Source organism: Diabrotica undecimpunctata, chromosome 5 (genome assembly GCF_040954645.1).
Source record: "Diabrotica undecimpunctata isolate CICGRU chromosome 5, icDiaUnde3, whole genome shotgun sequence".
NCBI classification, from domain to species: Eukaryota; Metazoa; Arthropoda; class Insecta; order Coleoptera; family Chrysomelidae; genus Diabrotica; species Diabrotica undecimpunctata.
The window spans coordinates 144,839,085-144,855,731 of record NC_092807.1 but is presented as its reverse complement, the minus strand read 5'-3'; the positions used below and the strand labels follow the sequence as shown (position 1 = coordinate 144,855,731).

The 16,647-nt window shown below is 31.7% G+C and overlaps 1 protein-coding gene across 1 annotated transcript in view; it reads left to right on the top strand.

Moving 5' to 3' along the window:
- The first annotated feature begins 374 nt into the window (after positions 1-374).
- The window catches only part of LOC140441929 (deubiquitinase DESI2), a 32,840-nt gene continuing 16,567 nt past the window's right edge, over positions 375-16,647 (top strand). Inside the window, exons 1-2 of the mRNA XM_072532933.1 lie at positions 375-537; positions 590-769. Coding sequence (XP_072389034.1) covers positions 592-769 — 178 coding nt within the window. The 5' untranslated portion in view covers positions 375-537; positions 590-591. The remainder of the gene's footprint in view (positions 538-589; positions 770-16,647) is intronic.

Here is a 16,647-nt window from a genome sequence, read left to right as displayed (position 1 = left end):
AGTGATGATATACAACCTCCTATTGGGAGACGTCACTTAAAGAAAAAGCGTGTAAATTGTAATATCACCTACAATGGGTGACTTACTTAGCTCATACTGGCATTAACTTCATTTGTGCATTTTTTTAAATTTGATAATAGTTCATCGTTTCTGCATGAAAATTAGTACGTACATATTTCTAGTACATTTTATGATTTTTTCGTTTAATTGTGCCAACAGTATAATTAATATAAAATTCAGATCTATGTTAGAATGTTTCAATAAATTTTTTTTATACTACGCTTATGGAAAATTTTTCTTCTTTTTTGTGTTCCCTTGTCAAAGTACAGTATACAGCACTTCATCTAATTTATTCAAATGTCAGGAGTCAAGGACTTGACTTTTGTTGTTATAGTTGTTAGTCATAATGGAAATATAACCTGTGAAAATAATTACTGTTTCCTTATTTCCTCAAACATTTAAGTGATTACGTTCTAATGAATTAAACCACAGCATCAAGCAGTTATTGTTCTATTATCTCGAACGATATTAATTAAAGTAAGGTCATTTCTTACAGTTCTATTTTAAAACATAACATCTGTATTTTTAGAAATGTTTTCCAATGGTTTAACTTGCAATTTACCGTTTAGTTGTATGAGTGTAAGAGACTCTGGTTCCGATGAACTACTACCTAATAAAATGTCTCGGGAACCTGTGTTGTTAAATGTTTATGATATGTACAAAATTAATGAATTTACCAGTAATATTGGATTGGGTGTTTTTCATTCAGGTGAGTGTTTTTTACAGTAGTTTTTCATATTGAAATTTGAATCACATATTATTTTCAACAAGTAAATGTCTGTATACACAATTTTTAATTTATTTTTATTAAAAGTATAGTAACAGATGGAAAGTTAAAACCTTCAGTATATTATAATGTCCACTTCACAACTTCTATAATTCAGTATATAAACTAGTGTTGAGTTTACCATATTGACCAGTAATTAATTAATTAATTTCATTTTTTTTTAATAAAATCTAAACCATTTAATCAACACTTGATCTATCAATGACTAACAGTTTTTAAATTAAATAGTAAATACCTTCATTATTTTTTCTACTATAAAATCTACTACTAATGTTAAATAATAGTAGGTGAGTAGTTTACCTAAGTAAACTTTTTTCATTTGTTGAAAATCTCTTTACTTATATCATAATTCTGTTAAAATATTTTTTATACAAGTAAATTCCCAGCTCTTTCTCCATATTTTGGGGCATTGTTACTCTTTGGGGGTAACATTTTCCTTTTTTAACATTGTTGTTATTTTGTTCAGCTATTATTTTCTTCCTCATATCACTTTGTATTCTTACATCTATTATTGTCATTCAAACTATTACTGTTTTTTTAGTTTTGTGTTAATCTCAGCAAGTATTCATTCATCTATTTATATGTTCTGAAAATTTCCTTATTTTACCTACATATTCATTGATTACTTTTACTTTTACAAGGATTCAGAGTACTAGTTAAATCTAATTTTATACTTTTTCTATTTTTGACCAGTTTTCAATCAAAACTTTACATCTTATGAAGATTGTTGATGATAACATTGAGTTCATTGTAATTAATTAGCAACAGTCTGTAGATATTGTCAGTTACATTTCAATTGTTTCAATTCGGTCCCTAATTTCTTTACATTTTAAATTTTTAAAATAGAAATGTTCTTTTAACACAACTGTCTGGCTAAAACTTCTTCTTTTGTTCCGATTACACGGAATCTGGGCCAAATGTCCTAACAATTGTTATCTCTTTTAACTGCCAAATTATCCTTGTCCATGGTTCTCCCGATGAATAATAAACTTGCAAATTGTACTTGCAAATACTGCAAAATTTAAATACTGCAAACTTCTCCCAACCAGCATTCCTAGTCCAGAGCTACCACTTTTTAACCTCTTACTCACAAATTACTTTTACACTGTTCCAAAACTGCCAGCACTAGTTTACTTCTCAGGATTCAATGTTCTTCTCTCAAAGATCCGCAACAGTTAACCCCATTCCTGTCTTCCTAATCTTAATCAAATCAAAAATCTTTTTCTACTCTTCTTGTTTTCAATAAATTATCTTTTAGTCCTTCAGAATCACACAAAATACCTAATTCTCAATAATAACTTTCAAATTTCATATTTTTCTTTGTAAACAAATCTAACAATAGACTCTGTATAATTAACATTTTACAAAATTTCTCAGAGTGTTGAAACTGATAGGAGACACAATAGAGAACTATATGTTATAACCAACGAACTAGCAGGCAAAATTATAGAGAATATTCACCAAAACAATGGACACATCGGAAGCAGGAAAGTTTGGCTTGTTTTTCAGGAAAATTACATTAGTAAAGGAGTCTATAAAATATCAAAAAATGCCACGAGAAAATTCCATATATGTCAAAAACATATATATTTTTGACATACATCTCAAATTTATATAAATATAAAAGTAAGGGCTTCAAAAATGAAAAATTCCAAGAAACATAAGATCTGACAGAAACTCGATATAGTTGCAATATATGTGCTAAGTGACCTAATCCAAACAACACAAATGAATAAACAAGGTAATGGTTGGCCTATTCTCCAAATACATAAATTTATTTTGCTGCCCAACAACAGAAGGTACTGAAATAGTTACAAATATTACCAAAAACACCCAAAAACATACTGTTAGACAATGCTACTTATTTTCACAATGATAGATTCAAAGGACAATTGAGACAAAGAGGGACCAATACGAAATTTTGTGAGTATATATCATCCACAGAGCAACCCTTCAGAGAGATTTATACAAGAGGTCACATATCTCATATGTACAAAAGGTCAGTATCAGATGGCCAACACACACATTAAGATAGAAAAGTGCCTGAAATTGAAGAGTATTTGAACTCTATTCCCCACACGATAACAAAAGAAGTACCAGTATTTATGATGAAAGGAACAATACCACCCAGGCCATAAGAACAACAGAACAAAGAGAATACCAACAACTGACAGAAATGGTAGAAAGAAAATTAAGTAGAAGTGGAGAAAAATACCTCCAAAAGCAACACAGATAAAGAAAAGGGAGACCAGTGACATTTGAAGCGGGAGAAAAGATAATGGTAATTGAGAGTGTCAAAATTAAATAACAGTGTATGTGCCAAACTGTTACCAGTTTTTGAAGTCCCACATCAGGGGCATAATGAAATGGAATTAACAGTTATGTTTTAAAACACTTAAAGACTGCAAATATCAGGAGAATATTAAATATAAACGATATATACAAGTATCATGAATAAATTAAACCTACATTCAGTTTTTTTCGAAAAATTTTTTTGGGGATGGGGATAGGGATCTAGTTTTGATTCTTTTAAGAAATTTTTCTTGTTTATAGATAAAAATAAAAATTTTGTAAGTAAAAATCAAATACTCCAGTCGTCACAGACGAAAATGCCACTGAACCTTTAAAAACCATACGAACAAGCTGAATTTTGCCGAGAATATTAATTTTGGACCCCAAAAAAGATGCAGAAAAGTTTACCACTTTTACCATCGGGCTTCCCCGTAAAAGCCCACTCGCAGGGGGGTAAAAATGCAAAAAAATCGATTTACACAGAATCTGTACGCTGTAGAAAAAAATGTTTTAAATAAAAAATGTAGCTGTGTTAATTTTAAACAAAAATGTTTATGAGCATTTTTTGTAGAATGAACTGTTCTCTTAGAAACAACGCTTGAAGCGTTGGTTCCCAAACCAACGAACGCAGTTCTTTGGTTATAACATATAGTTCTCTTCCTCTTTTTAATAGTAAAATTTTATACCATTTTACGAGAAGTTTTTACTTCATTGTAAGTAAGTTTTGAAAAAACCTTTTTTCTTTTTCTTTTAAATATTTAAATTCGAGATCATATTCTTGCAATAATAATACTCCGCGATATATTCCATTGTTAACTAGTCTATTCTTCATTATATGAATGAAAGCAGTATACTATGTTTCTACTAATGCATGTATGTGTCGAAGCATCTTTTCTTAATATAAAAAGCAATGTGTAGATGGGATGGACTCCACTTGCCAATTTCTCTTTTAAACTAATAAAAGCGCTTTCTTGTTCCTTGCCCCATTGCCATTTTATATTTTTCTTTAACAGATTGATTAATGCTAATTCATTCTGACAGATGAGAATGGGATGAGTTTCTTGAAATAATTTATCATTTCAATAAATCCCCGTAATATTCTCAAATTTGTTGATCGGGGATAATCTTTTTTGTCCTGTATTCTATCTTCTGCCAAACTTATTCTATCATTCTCTATATATCTCTAAATAAGATGTTTTTGCTGTATTTCTTCTATGATGATGGCTGTCCTCAATATGATTTGTCTTATTCTATCATTTTTTATCTGCATCATTCTGGATATACCTGTTGATTTGCTCCAAAAAGACATTTCCAGATTAAAGAGTTTTTGTTTTGTTCTCTTGTTATATGGCTTGTTATTTTTCTGTTTAGAGATGGTTTTTGACCGAGTAATGAATTCAGTGCACCTATTATATTTTATCCCTTTATAATTCGTTTTTTTTTAAATTTCTGTTTCATTGCATCCATTTCTTTCCATCTCTACCCCCAAATAGATATATTCAGAACATGATGAAATTACTTTTCAGTGTAGATTTTGAAGAGTGTATGAGATAGACCGCAGCCTTACCTTCGCCCCAGTTTAATGCTTCTTTTTAAGCAATGTATTGTGCCCTTCGCCCCTTATATACTATAAAATTTTCGGAGAACTTGTTGGTAATCGTTATTTTTGATTGGAGATCGTGTGTATTGCTTTATTGATATATATTTTAAAAATTACTAATAATCTTTTATTCAAAATTTTTCTAATCAGTTTAGTCTAATCAGTTACTGTTGACTGATAATGCGTTTCTATTTTTATCTTTGGAAAGTAAACGAAGTTAACTGCAAAATACTTTACTAACAGTGTTATGTAATATGTTTAGAATCAATATTTTTCGTTTTGATGATGTTAAAGTTAACGAAGTAACCGATTGCTTACGTATGTATTTAAAATATCTACTCCGATATTTTACAATTGGTGTAAAAGTGACCAGAGTGGTTCAAAGTTCTTATCTTGCCAGATCTTAATACACCTATAGTGTAACGATTATTTTGCCTACCACATAGGGTATTACTATGGGGGGTTGAAAATTGGGGACAGAAATTATTGGAGGGGAGATAGGGCAAGCAAAACAAACCGAAACGTTGCGAACGACCACTCAGGGTTTATTTAGAGAACTGGGTCGTGGATAAGTGAATTTAAGGGGACTGAAATGGGGTAACTACAAAAATGAAACAAAAGGGATACTTACGATGAGTCTCCTGGACAAACAAAAACACAAGAAGGTTCTCAAAGCCATTTAAAATGGACGCCGCTTTGAAGAATCTTCCTGTTGGATGAAAGAAAAGGTTCTTTCTTCCTAAAAACACAAAAAAGGGTTAGAGAGTTAGTTAAGAGAAATAAACAAAATGATTTAGTGAAAAAAATTACACATTTATTGTTGTCTCACCACAAACAGTTACAAATATAGATAATAACAATAAAATACAAAATATCAAAAACAGACTTACTATGTCCTATCCGTTTACAAAATCTAGAAGTTGGAGATACTACAAAAATTTACAATTGTTACTGGGCGATAATTTATAACAGAAATAAATTATTACAAATGAAGAAATATATTTTTTAGTGAAACTGTGCATAGAGGTTAACCTTCTTTAAAAAACAAAAACAAAATCTCTATTATGATTAGGAATTTACCAAATGTCAAAAAAAATAAAGCTAGCTGTCAGATGTCAATATTAAATTTTAAAACAGAACAAAGAATATGACAGCTAGACCCTAGCATCTACAATTTTAATTATTACAATTTCTTAAATTGTTATGAAAGCAATTATTGTTAGAAAACGTTTATTTTTCCTTTAAAAATCAAACACAAAAGTTACCTGGATTTCACTAAAATTTCTGGGGTTAGGAACTGGACTTACTAAAATTTCTGGGGGTGGAAACTGGACTTACACTCCCTGTCACACGAACAAATTCATCTCCAAACTGCTAAAAAGCCTGGGGTGACAACCAGGGACAAACAAAACGAGGATGGAAGCTTCTGGGCAAAATGGAAACATGTGGTTATCCTTCAAAGTTGTTGTAAACGCCGTTTTACAAATATCTCAGATGAGAGACGGCATGGAAAATAAAACACAGTGATTACTCGTTCACAATTGACACATTACATTGAGTATAATTCACTTTTTTGTAGAGGTAGAGGTCCATCGTCTTTGTGTATTTTCGGTAAGCCATACAAGCGTAGTGGGACTGCTTTGCTATTGCATATTCTTGGCATTGTATCCTCTGGTATGGACAAAGATTTTATGTCTATTGATTTTCTGTAGGGTGACTGCTGTCGGATCTTTTTTAAGTCCTTTATATACCGCAGGATCTAGAAGATTTTGTATTTTCGTTTTGTAGTCGGTCGTCTTCATTACGACGGTGGCGTTTCCCTTGTCTGCTGGTAAAATTACAACATCTTTGTCTGCGTTTAACGATTTTATGGTACGGATTTCTTGGTGACTCAGGTTATTTTTCGGTGTCTTAGCTTTATGCAAAATTCTCGCTGATTCTGTCCTTATTTGGGTATTACTTTAGGTGCAATCGCAAAATTTCCCCCTTTGGATGTTTCGGCTGGAGTTAAAACCTTATCTGAAAGGTTGACCACTGTCGTTTCTGTGTTTTGTTTTTATTCTACCTCCTTATGTTTGGTTAAGCGTTCGTATTTGTTTTTCTGGCGTTCAGTGTTCCTTTCTAGTTCATTTTCCATCTTTCTGTAACAAATGGATTCAATCTTATTCCAATCTGCGTATTTCAACCCGCTGCTTAAAACGTAAAACAAATCTAGAAGCTCCTTGTCAACCTTCGCCAAATTTCGTCTAGTGTCGTGTATTCGTTCTCGTAATAGTGCTTTTTTCGATGCGTGCATATATTCTATTGGCTTGATTTGTTCTGATGGATCGATTTGTTCGTAAGAAATTCGGTAGTACCCCGTTGTCTCGACATCGTGATAGAAAAGATAACGACGCAAGAAGATGAGCTTTCTTCTTCCGTAGACAATCTAGTCTTCTGTAGTATGTAGTTACCTCCTCCCCGTAGAGGCGACTGATAAAATGCGTGAAGGTCGGTACACATATACGAGCCAAACGGTATGCATACGGTATGCGAACGCTATATTCGGTAATGTGTACGGCAGAAAAACCGCTTGCGTACTGTTTCATCGTGACTCGTCGCGAACCAAATTGTTGCGGTTTATTTCACGACTTCAAAGGAAGCTCGTCTTTCAGTTTGGACGGCGCTTACTAGACGCAGCGAACATTTTTATTGTGTCATCAAATCGACATTGTGTGAATGACGTGTTCCTTCCTAGAGAGACGTGAGAAAACAGTAAACTGATTATTGTACATATTTTTATTTTTTTTAAACAAGCAAAAACAGGAATAAATCAGTACCCAAATTATAAATAAAATGAATCATTTCGCACATGTGTGTTCGTTGTTGGTTTGTCGCTTTCCATGGGTCGAGATAAGTATGCGATCAGTACGATGTAGAATATTTTCCAAGGATCTGTACGCGTACGGTACGTATACCGTTCGGCTCGCATATGCGTACCCACCTTTAGGCTTTCACGGCCATCGTCTAACTTGTTCAGCTGTTTAAGTTTAAGTTAGACGATGGCCGTGAAAGCCTAACGCATTTTATTAGAGAAGAGTTTGAGAGCAGGCTTTATAACTGTTTAAAAAACACTTGTTGAACAATATTTCGAACATTTACTTTAGGAAGTTACTTTTCACTGAATTTTTATGTTTTATAGCAAAACACTTTATACTTAAATATCTTTAGTTTTACACGATTTCTCCAAAAGTATTGAAAAAAATAATGTATACATATAATATATGTAGTATTTTTGAAAAGATAGTTAAACGACCTTTAAAATGAGGTATCACTTAAACCCCCTTTCCATTAAAGATTTTGGGGGTTGTGTCCGCCCCTGCTAGAGGGTTGATGTAATTTAGTTAAAAACTGTTCTACAAAATGTCCCCCTCACAAATAAATTTGACGTGTTTTTGCATATTTATAGATTTTCTATAGGGACCAAATTATAGAGGGTGGCACCTTTTTAAATTGACACACTGTATATCTTGTATTGATCGTGGAATTAAGATAACATGCATAACCAGTTGTCGAATAAATATAAAAAGAAATAAATACCCCAAATAAACTTTTCAATTTGGTTGGATGGTATATATTGTTTTTTTAACAACTTTGCACCAACAGGGAAATGCTCGTATTTACGACTAAATATGATTTATCAAATTATCGTTACATTTGATTATAAACCGGAACTTTATTATGTGATAAATTAATCGGAGTAATCGGGGGGTAAATGACCAACAGCAGATCAACATAATTATGTTCCTAGACCTAGCACTGACTATAAAATAACAGAAATGAATAGTAAGGAAGTAGGAATATGTATAATTTATAGTAAAATGTATTTTAAATATACACTGCCTACATAAAATATATACCTTCTTGCTGCATATTACAAAAACCTCGTCTCTGAGATACATAATAATATTTTCATATTAGTCTAGGCGGGATCTGTTTTGGATTGGACATTTTCCATAGGAAGCTATTTTTTTGCTGGAATCAGCACGATATGCGCCAGTCGCAAACCCTGTGCTAAATTTTTTATTTAACAAGATCTGAAAACAATTGAAAATTTCTCATTTTTTTGCTCCTATTTTCGTTTATAATTCGGAAAATATTGATCCTAGAGAAAAAATTATAAGAAGTTAAAAGTTTCGATATTCAATTTTACACAATATTTCGTTAGCTAGAACTTGAAAATTTAATGTTTATTGTTGAAAAAATAGCAATAATTGGAAAAAAAAGTACAAAAAATGAAGTTAATCCTTTAAATGTTTTCGACTTTCTAAACTTGACTTACAAGCTCCATATTCCGCCTAGAAAAACCTTTTAATATGTTTAAAATGTGTGCTAAATTTTGTTAAGATCTGTCGGATAGGTATTGCATAATAATTTTGCAACCTGGAAAAAATGGAAAAAAATCGCAAATTTTCAAATTTATAGTAAGCCCTAAATAAGGCCCTCAGATAGTTGCAAATTTTTTTACACATAAAAGAAGGCTCAAACTTTCAAAGGCTTTTCGTAAAATCAAATCGGTTCACTAGGAGAGCCTAGAAATTTTTTTAAAGTTTTAAACATTTTTTATATATATATATATTAGGCTTATAAACAAATTGAATAACTTTACGAGCTTTAAACATATCAATTACAAAATTTATACACTTAAAGAATATTAAAAGACGCTTCTTCAAAAAAAATACATTCGGCTTACTGGTTGCCGAGATATTGAAGGTCAAAGTTGGCATATATTTGCCGTGTAACCATAAGTGATAGAGGGCTCGTTTCTAAACAAATATCCTCGTCTTGTCAAGTACTTTTTATATGAAAAGTTTTACGTAATGCGCTTTATGGCAACATCCATAAAAAGACAAATAAAAAACTGTTTTCGTGTAAAATGTCGCTCGGAATGCATGAGAGGTAGTGGTGGGGGACATTCACTCGAAATGTGAATCGGTGAGTTCAAAATCATAGCGCGCGCTAAAAATTGCATTATCTCGGCTTCTTGTTAACCAATTTTGCTCTTTTTTTTTGAATCGATGTCTCGGAGGACAAGGATTTCAAATATATTTTCAAGTACCATTTTTAATTGCAAAATTGGGAAATTTGCAATAAACAATTGTATGTTAAACAAGTAATTGCATTTTTTCTTCATGCATTTTTTTTGAGCTTGCAATTTATACATTGAAGTAAATTGTTACTGTTAGTAAACAAATATGTATTTATAAATTGTTAATAAATAATTTAAATTGTTAAAACAAAGGCGAACGAAAAAAAATTTTTTTTTCATAAATAAACTTTATTTTGACTCAATCTCCAATAATTTTTTTTAGTCTTTTTCTTTTTTTCGAAGGACAAGAATTTTCAGGTCTGACCTTGACCTTCAATATCTCGGCAACCAGTAAGCCGAATGTATCGTTTTTTTTTAAAGAAGCGTGTTTTAATGTTCTTTAAGTGTATAAATTTTGAATTTGTAACGTTTAAAGCTCGTAAAGTTATTCAATTTGTTTATAGGCCTAAAAAATGTTTAAAATTTTAAAAAATTTTCTAGGCTCTCCTAGTGAACCGATTTGAATTTTACAAAAAGCGTTTGAAAGTTTGAGCTTTCCTCTATATGTACAAAAATTTGCAACTATTTGAAAGCCTTATTTATTGCTTACTAGAAATTTGAAAATTTGCGATTTTTTTCCAGTAGGCTGGATTGCAAAATTATTATGCAACACCTATCCAACCGATCTTAAAAAATTTTAGCACATATTTTAAACATATTAAAAGGTTTTTCTAGGCGGAATATGGAGCTTGTAAGTCAAGTTTAGAAAGTCGAAAACATTTAAAGGATTAACTTCATTTTTTTGTACTTTTTTTTTCCAATTATTGCTATTTTTTCAACAATAAACATAAAATTTTCAATTTCTAGCTAACGAAATACAGTAAAACCTCGATATAACGGACCTCTATTTAACGGACTTCGGATATAACGGACAAAAAATCCGGTCAAATATAAAACAAAATAAAAACGTACTGTTAATATTATACATGCTTAACCCGTCCCATACCACTGTATTTTACAAAGAATTTCAGCAAAATCTAGCGTAAGAGTCATTTCTAATAGTAATATGTATATATTTTTTTGCTGAAAAATAAATTTGTTAGAGAAACAAAAAATACACACATGAGATATAAATTTGCACATTTGTAGCCAAGAGACAGAAAGTGAGATTATCACATATCATTAGAGGATTCCCTGAAATAATAACACGTAGGTTTTTATGATTATATGGGTGTTACTAAACTAACACATTTAGTGTACGCCAGTAAGTAAGTTAAAATTTTCGCAATACTACCCTATCAAAAAGCAAACTGTTTTGGACATAAAAAAAAAACAAAAACAAAATAAATAAATTTGCATTCATGTGTGATGTAGGAGAGAACAGCAATCTCAGAAAACGAATGAAATTGGCTTGTCAAACTTCACTGGAAGAAGCAATCTTAAAATGGTACGGCCAACAACTTTCTAGAGGAGTCCCAGTCAGGGTAGTCGAATTGAAATCTAATGCAATTAAATTAGCAATCATATGGACATACCATTCAGAGCAAGTGATGGATGGCTCTAGCGCTTTCGCAAAAAGCACGGAATCATGAATAAAAGAATTTACGGCAAATCTTCAACTGCCCCAAATGAAGAAATAAAACCTTTTAGTTAAAAATTTTTAGAACATTATAAGTAACGAAATGCTATTAGAATCTCAGATTTACAATATGTACTGACGAAACTGGTTTGTTATGGCGTACTTTGCCTGAAAGCACACAAGCCCCCAAATATGAAAAATCTAATTCTGGAAGAAAAATCAGCAAGAAGAGGATCTCGGCTTTGTGCCAACGCCGATGGATCGCATAGATTGACTCCTGTAATGGTTGACAAATCTCGTAAACCTAGCAACTTTAGCTGTATGTTTTTGTCAAAACATACAACATTGCTTATTCAACAAATTGATCAGGGAATAATTTTGGCAACCAAACGAATATATCGCAGAAAGTTTTTAGAGGATGTAATAGTTGTATTGATCGATGGAAATAATGTAGAAGATACAAGAGGGCAGCGTACCTTGCAAATTACAATTTAAAGTCAACAATTTTTAATTTTGCTGCAGCATGGGAGAAGGTGAAAGAGCAAACCATGAAACATGGTTGGAAGGATTTGTTTGATGGCCTAGGTGCATACACAGATTTAGAAGGGTTGGAAGTTACTGATATCTGTAGGACAATACATAATAATGCCGGAGAACATATAGCTGAGGAAGGTATAACACCATGACTGAAAGTAAAATAGCAGATGAAGTTATGAACCTAAAAAATGAGGATAGAAGTGATGATACCGAAGAAGGTGACAAAACAAGACTACTAAAAATTAAGTTATCAGAGGTAAGATCGCATCTCGACGATTAATTAACAGTTATTGATTATTCATCAGATAAAGAACTTCAACTGTGTTCTACGCATTTTCGTAATTTTAGAGAGTTAATCATAAAAAAAAACAGCAAACATCGAAAGTGCAAACGAAACCTGGTTTCTTTTTCAAAACTGGATTACCGACAGCAAGCGCGTCGATATCAACAGCAACGTCACTTCACGACGAATGTCCGAAGTCAATTAAATAGAATTTTGTTTGTATTTTGAAGTTTTTATATACATCTAAATACGTACATATTTAAAAAAAATGTTTTTTCGATTTATTTTAAACATATTTTTATATAACGGACTTTCGCCTTTAACGGACACCCCCTCCCCCCAAGTAGTCCGTTATATCGAGGTTTTACTGAATTGTGTAACATTTAATAACGAAACTTTTAACTTCGTATAATTTTTTCTCTAGGATCAATATTTTCCAAATTATAAACGAAAATAGTAGCAAAAAAATGAGAAATTTTCAATTGTTTTCAGATTTTGTTAAATAAAAAAATTTAGCACAATTAAGAGATTCCAGCAAAAAAATAGCTTCCTATGGAAAATGTCCATTATGGTCTGAATTTCTACAGATCTCGCCTAGTCTATATTTACAAATGAAAAAGTGTATTATAGATTTAAAAGGTGAATACTTTGAAAAAGAATAAAGCTGGTTTTTCCCAAAAAAGAAGTTTTTTTTTTTTTTTTTTTTTTTTTGCATTGACTTTCGTCATTCAGCCAGTCTCGAAAGGTTATAATATATTCCTTAAAAAAAGTATAGACAGATAAGTACAGATTATTTCTCTCAGACGATGTTTTCCTTCTATTATTTGTACAAACCTTTTATGCGAAATAATACATAATTCTAAAGTTTGCAGTATACCGATCGATTTGCCAAAAAAGCAAATTCAAAATTTTGTGATTGTTTTATCTAGTATAAACAAAGATAAGTTTGTGCTTTGATGTATAAACAACTGTACAAAAATAAACTACTCACCAATTTGAATTATATAGTTGCCCGTTTACTCTATAATTAGGTTATACGATATACAAACAATTTTTAATTAAAGGATTTTACGAGAACATCGATTACTTTCAAAGCTTTGAAAGTGGCTTACAGTTCACGTTGTTTCAATAAACCCACTATATTTATTACCATAACTATCGTATTTTGGTTTGAAGATTATAGATTAACCCATGAACGCCCAATTTTTTTTCAAATTTCAAAATTTTGCTATACATAATTATCACTAATATTGTACTTAATATGGAAACATTCATGAACTTGTTTTATATATTTGCTTTTTTGAATTTTGACCCGTCGTATAAATAGATCACTGGGTATTAGTGTTATCCTAATTGTAAGTATACAGGGTGTTTCAAAAAGGTATGTCATAAGTTAAATCTCGCATTCCGGGGACAAAAATAAATTGATTGAATCCAACTTACCTTAGTACTAAAGTGTACACAAAAAAATTTACAGTCCTTTGAAGTTACAAAATAAAAATTGTTTTTTGCATTATCTCCTAAACTACTTGACATTTTGTAATAAAAATGGACACGTTACTTTCTTGCTCTAAAAGCATCTTTCATAAAAAAGAAACAACAAAAACTAAGCGCACAGACAAATTTTAAGGGGGGTGTGCAGCCCTAAATCCCCCCAAACTTTTGAGTACGTTCAAATCAAATAAATTTTGTGGCATCATTAGTTTAACACATTATTTTTAAAACTTTTTTTCCTTTTATTACTTTTTCGAAAAATTGGTTTTTTTCCTAGTTGGCCATAAAATTACAATTAGTTTCTACGGATACAATAATTACAAACAGTTCCATCAATAATAGTTAATAATTTGAATCATTTATTGTGTGAATAAGATTAATATTAAAAATTTTGATATTACAATGGCCTACACATTTCAGGAAATAGCAGATATGCATTTAACGTTGGGTAAGTTGGATCAGATTAAATTTGATGATTTCAATAAACTATCGGGAATATCGTAGGTGAATGTCAAGGAAATAGTGCAGCAGCCGCAAGGCGTTATGCAGTAAAATACCCCAATCGAAATACACCCGATAGACGATTATTTCTGACCATTGATCGTCGTTTACGGGAAACGGGTACATTCCAACCGCAAGTTGCTGGCAATAGTGGTCGTCCAATAATTGATGCAACTGATGAAGGCATATTAGAAATCATTGAAGAAGTCCCTGGAACAAGTACAAGGGTAATAGCTGCTCAAGTAAATGTTCCTCACGTAAGGGTTTGGAGGATCAGCTGCTTAAACCCTATCACTTAAGAACGGTTCAAGAGTTATTGGTTGAAGATTATCCTAAAAGGATTGGATTTTGCGATTGGTTGTTAATGGAAAACACTCGAAATGTTAATTTTATTAGAAATATTTTGTTTACCGACGAGGCTACCTTCAGTAGAAATGGAATAACAAACCATCATAAAACGACCATCGAACTATCGCCAAAAAAACGACTTATCACCAAAGGACTTTAAAAGTTAATGTTTGGACAGGAATTGTGGATAACAATGTAATAGGCCCAGTATTTCTTCCCAACAATTTAAATGGTGATAATTATTTGCAGTTCTTGGCAAACGGTTTACAAGAGTATTTGGAAGAAGTGAATATTGCAATAAGGCAAAATGTGGTTTCTACAAGATGGCGCTCCACCGCATTACAATAGTGAAGTCCGGGAATACCTTTGCAGGCAGTATCCTGGTCGGTGGATTGAAAGGGGTCGTGACGCACCTATTTCTTGGCCACCCAGAAGTCCAGGTCTTAACTCCATGGACTTTTGCTTTTGGGGGTTTATGAAAGAGAAAGTGTATTCTGTAACAATAGAGGATTGGAATTGAGGGTTGGAATAATTGAAGCTGCAAATCAATTTCGTCAGAAAAATATGATTTTTCAGCGCATTCGGTTTCCCTTATTAAAACGATACCGAATGTGTATTGAAGAAAATAGGGGTCATTTTGAACATTTATTGTAATATCATATTTATCGAGGTTATAGACATTTTTTGTACTTGTTAATTCATTTAAGCCATTTACTCAGTTGCACGTAATTTTTTAAAGGTTAATGAAAAGGGCAATAACTCAATAAAAACTGTTTTTTGAAAAAAGTCATAAGAGACAAGTTTTAAAAATCATGTGTTAAACTAATGATGTCACAAAATTTATTTGATTTGAACGTACTCAAAAGTGGGGGGGGTTTAGGGCTGCACACCCCCCTTAAAATTTTTCTGTGTGCTTAGATTTTGTTGTTTCTTTTTTATGAAAAATGCTTTCAGAACAAGAAAGTAACGTGGCCATTTTTATTACAAAATGTCAAGTAGTTTAGGAGATAATGCAAAAAAAACAATTTTTATTTTGTAACATCAAAGGGCTGTAACTTTTTTTTGTGTACACTTTTGTACTAAGGTAAGTTGGATTCAATCAATTTATTTTTGTCCCCGGAATGCGTGATTTAATTTATGACATACCTTTTTTTAACACCCAGTATATGAATGAGTTAAAAACATTTACGGGAATTAACCTTTTTATTTTCGTCTAATAGAAATAATTTATGTTTTATGATTTTAAGATTGTTAACTCTCAACTGGCGTGATGAATATTCTGTGCGTAAACAGCATTCTGACGTCCCTGGGACCGCGTATGTAACAATTAAAAACATGCATTTATAAATTTTCTAAAAATGTTCTCATGAAAAAAACACGAGCAGATATTTGAGATAAATAATTAATAATAAGAAAAATTAGTCGAAATTCATACATATACAAAATGTTAAATGACAAATGAACATAAAATTGCTACTTTTGAAAAAAAAAACTAAGTAAGTAAAAAACCTGCACAGGTAATTTACGGGTCATTTTGCATTTCGCTTTCCGCAGAATCTAGTCGAAATTTTTTAGAATACTCTAAACATATAGCATATAGGTCTTTTGAAAGAAAAACACTGATATGCAGTTTTCTTCTTCTTTATTAGTAGACATTTGGAGCAAGTTTTTCTCCCCTAGGATACGACCGATTGACATTCGAAACTCACGTAGTAGTCTTATATTATGAAACCGTTCTCTCATATATGGTTCAATCAACTGTTTAGCAACAATCTTCATGAATTCCATCCTAGTAAGAATTTCTCTATAACGGTGTGATTGGTGTATAATAAATGAATTTGTGTCAATAATTGCCATTGTCAAACGACGGGTTCGGCGACTTGAAGAATAAACACTACACTTTTGATCCATTGAATCAACACCACCTTTGGTGTTGTTATAAAATACATTTATTTCATCTTTCTCAGTAAGCGGATCTGTTTTTGTCGCATGATGAGCGGAGGAAAGAAATAAAACTGCCTCGTTTTTCTTCGGCACGTGTGAAATAGTTGTATAATCTTTAGTAAATCCATAAAGTGAAAAACTTACGTTTCTATTA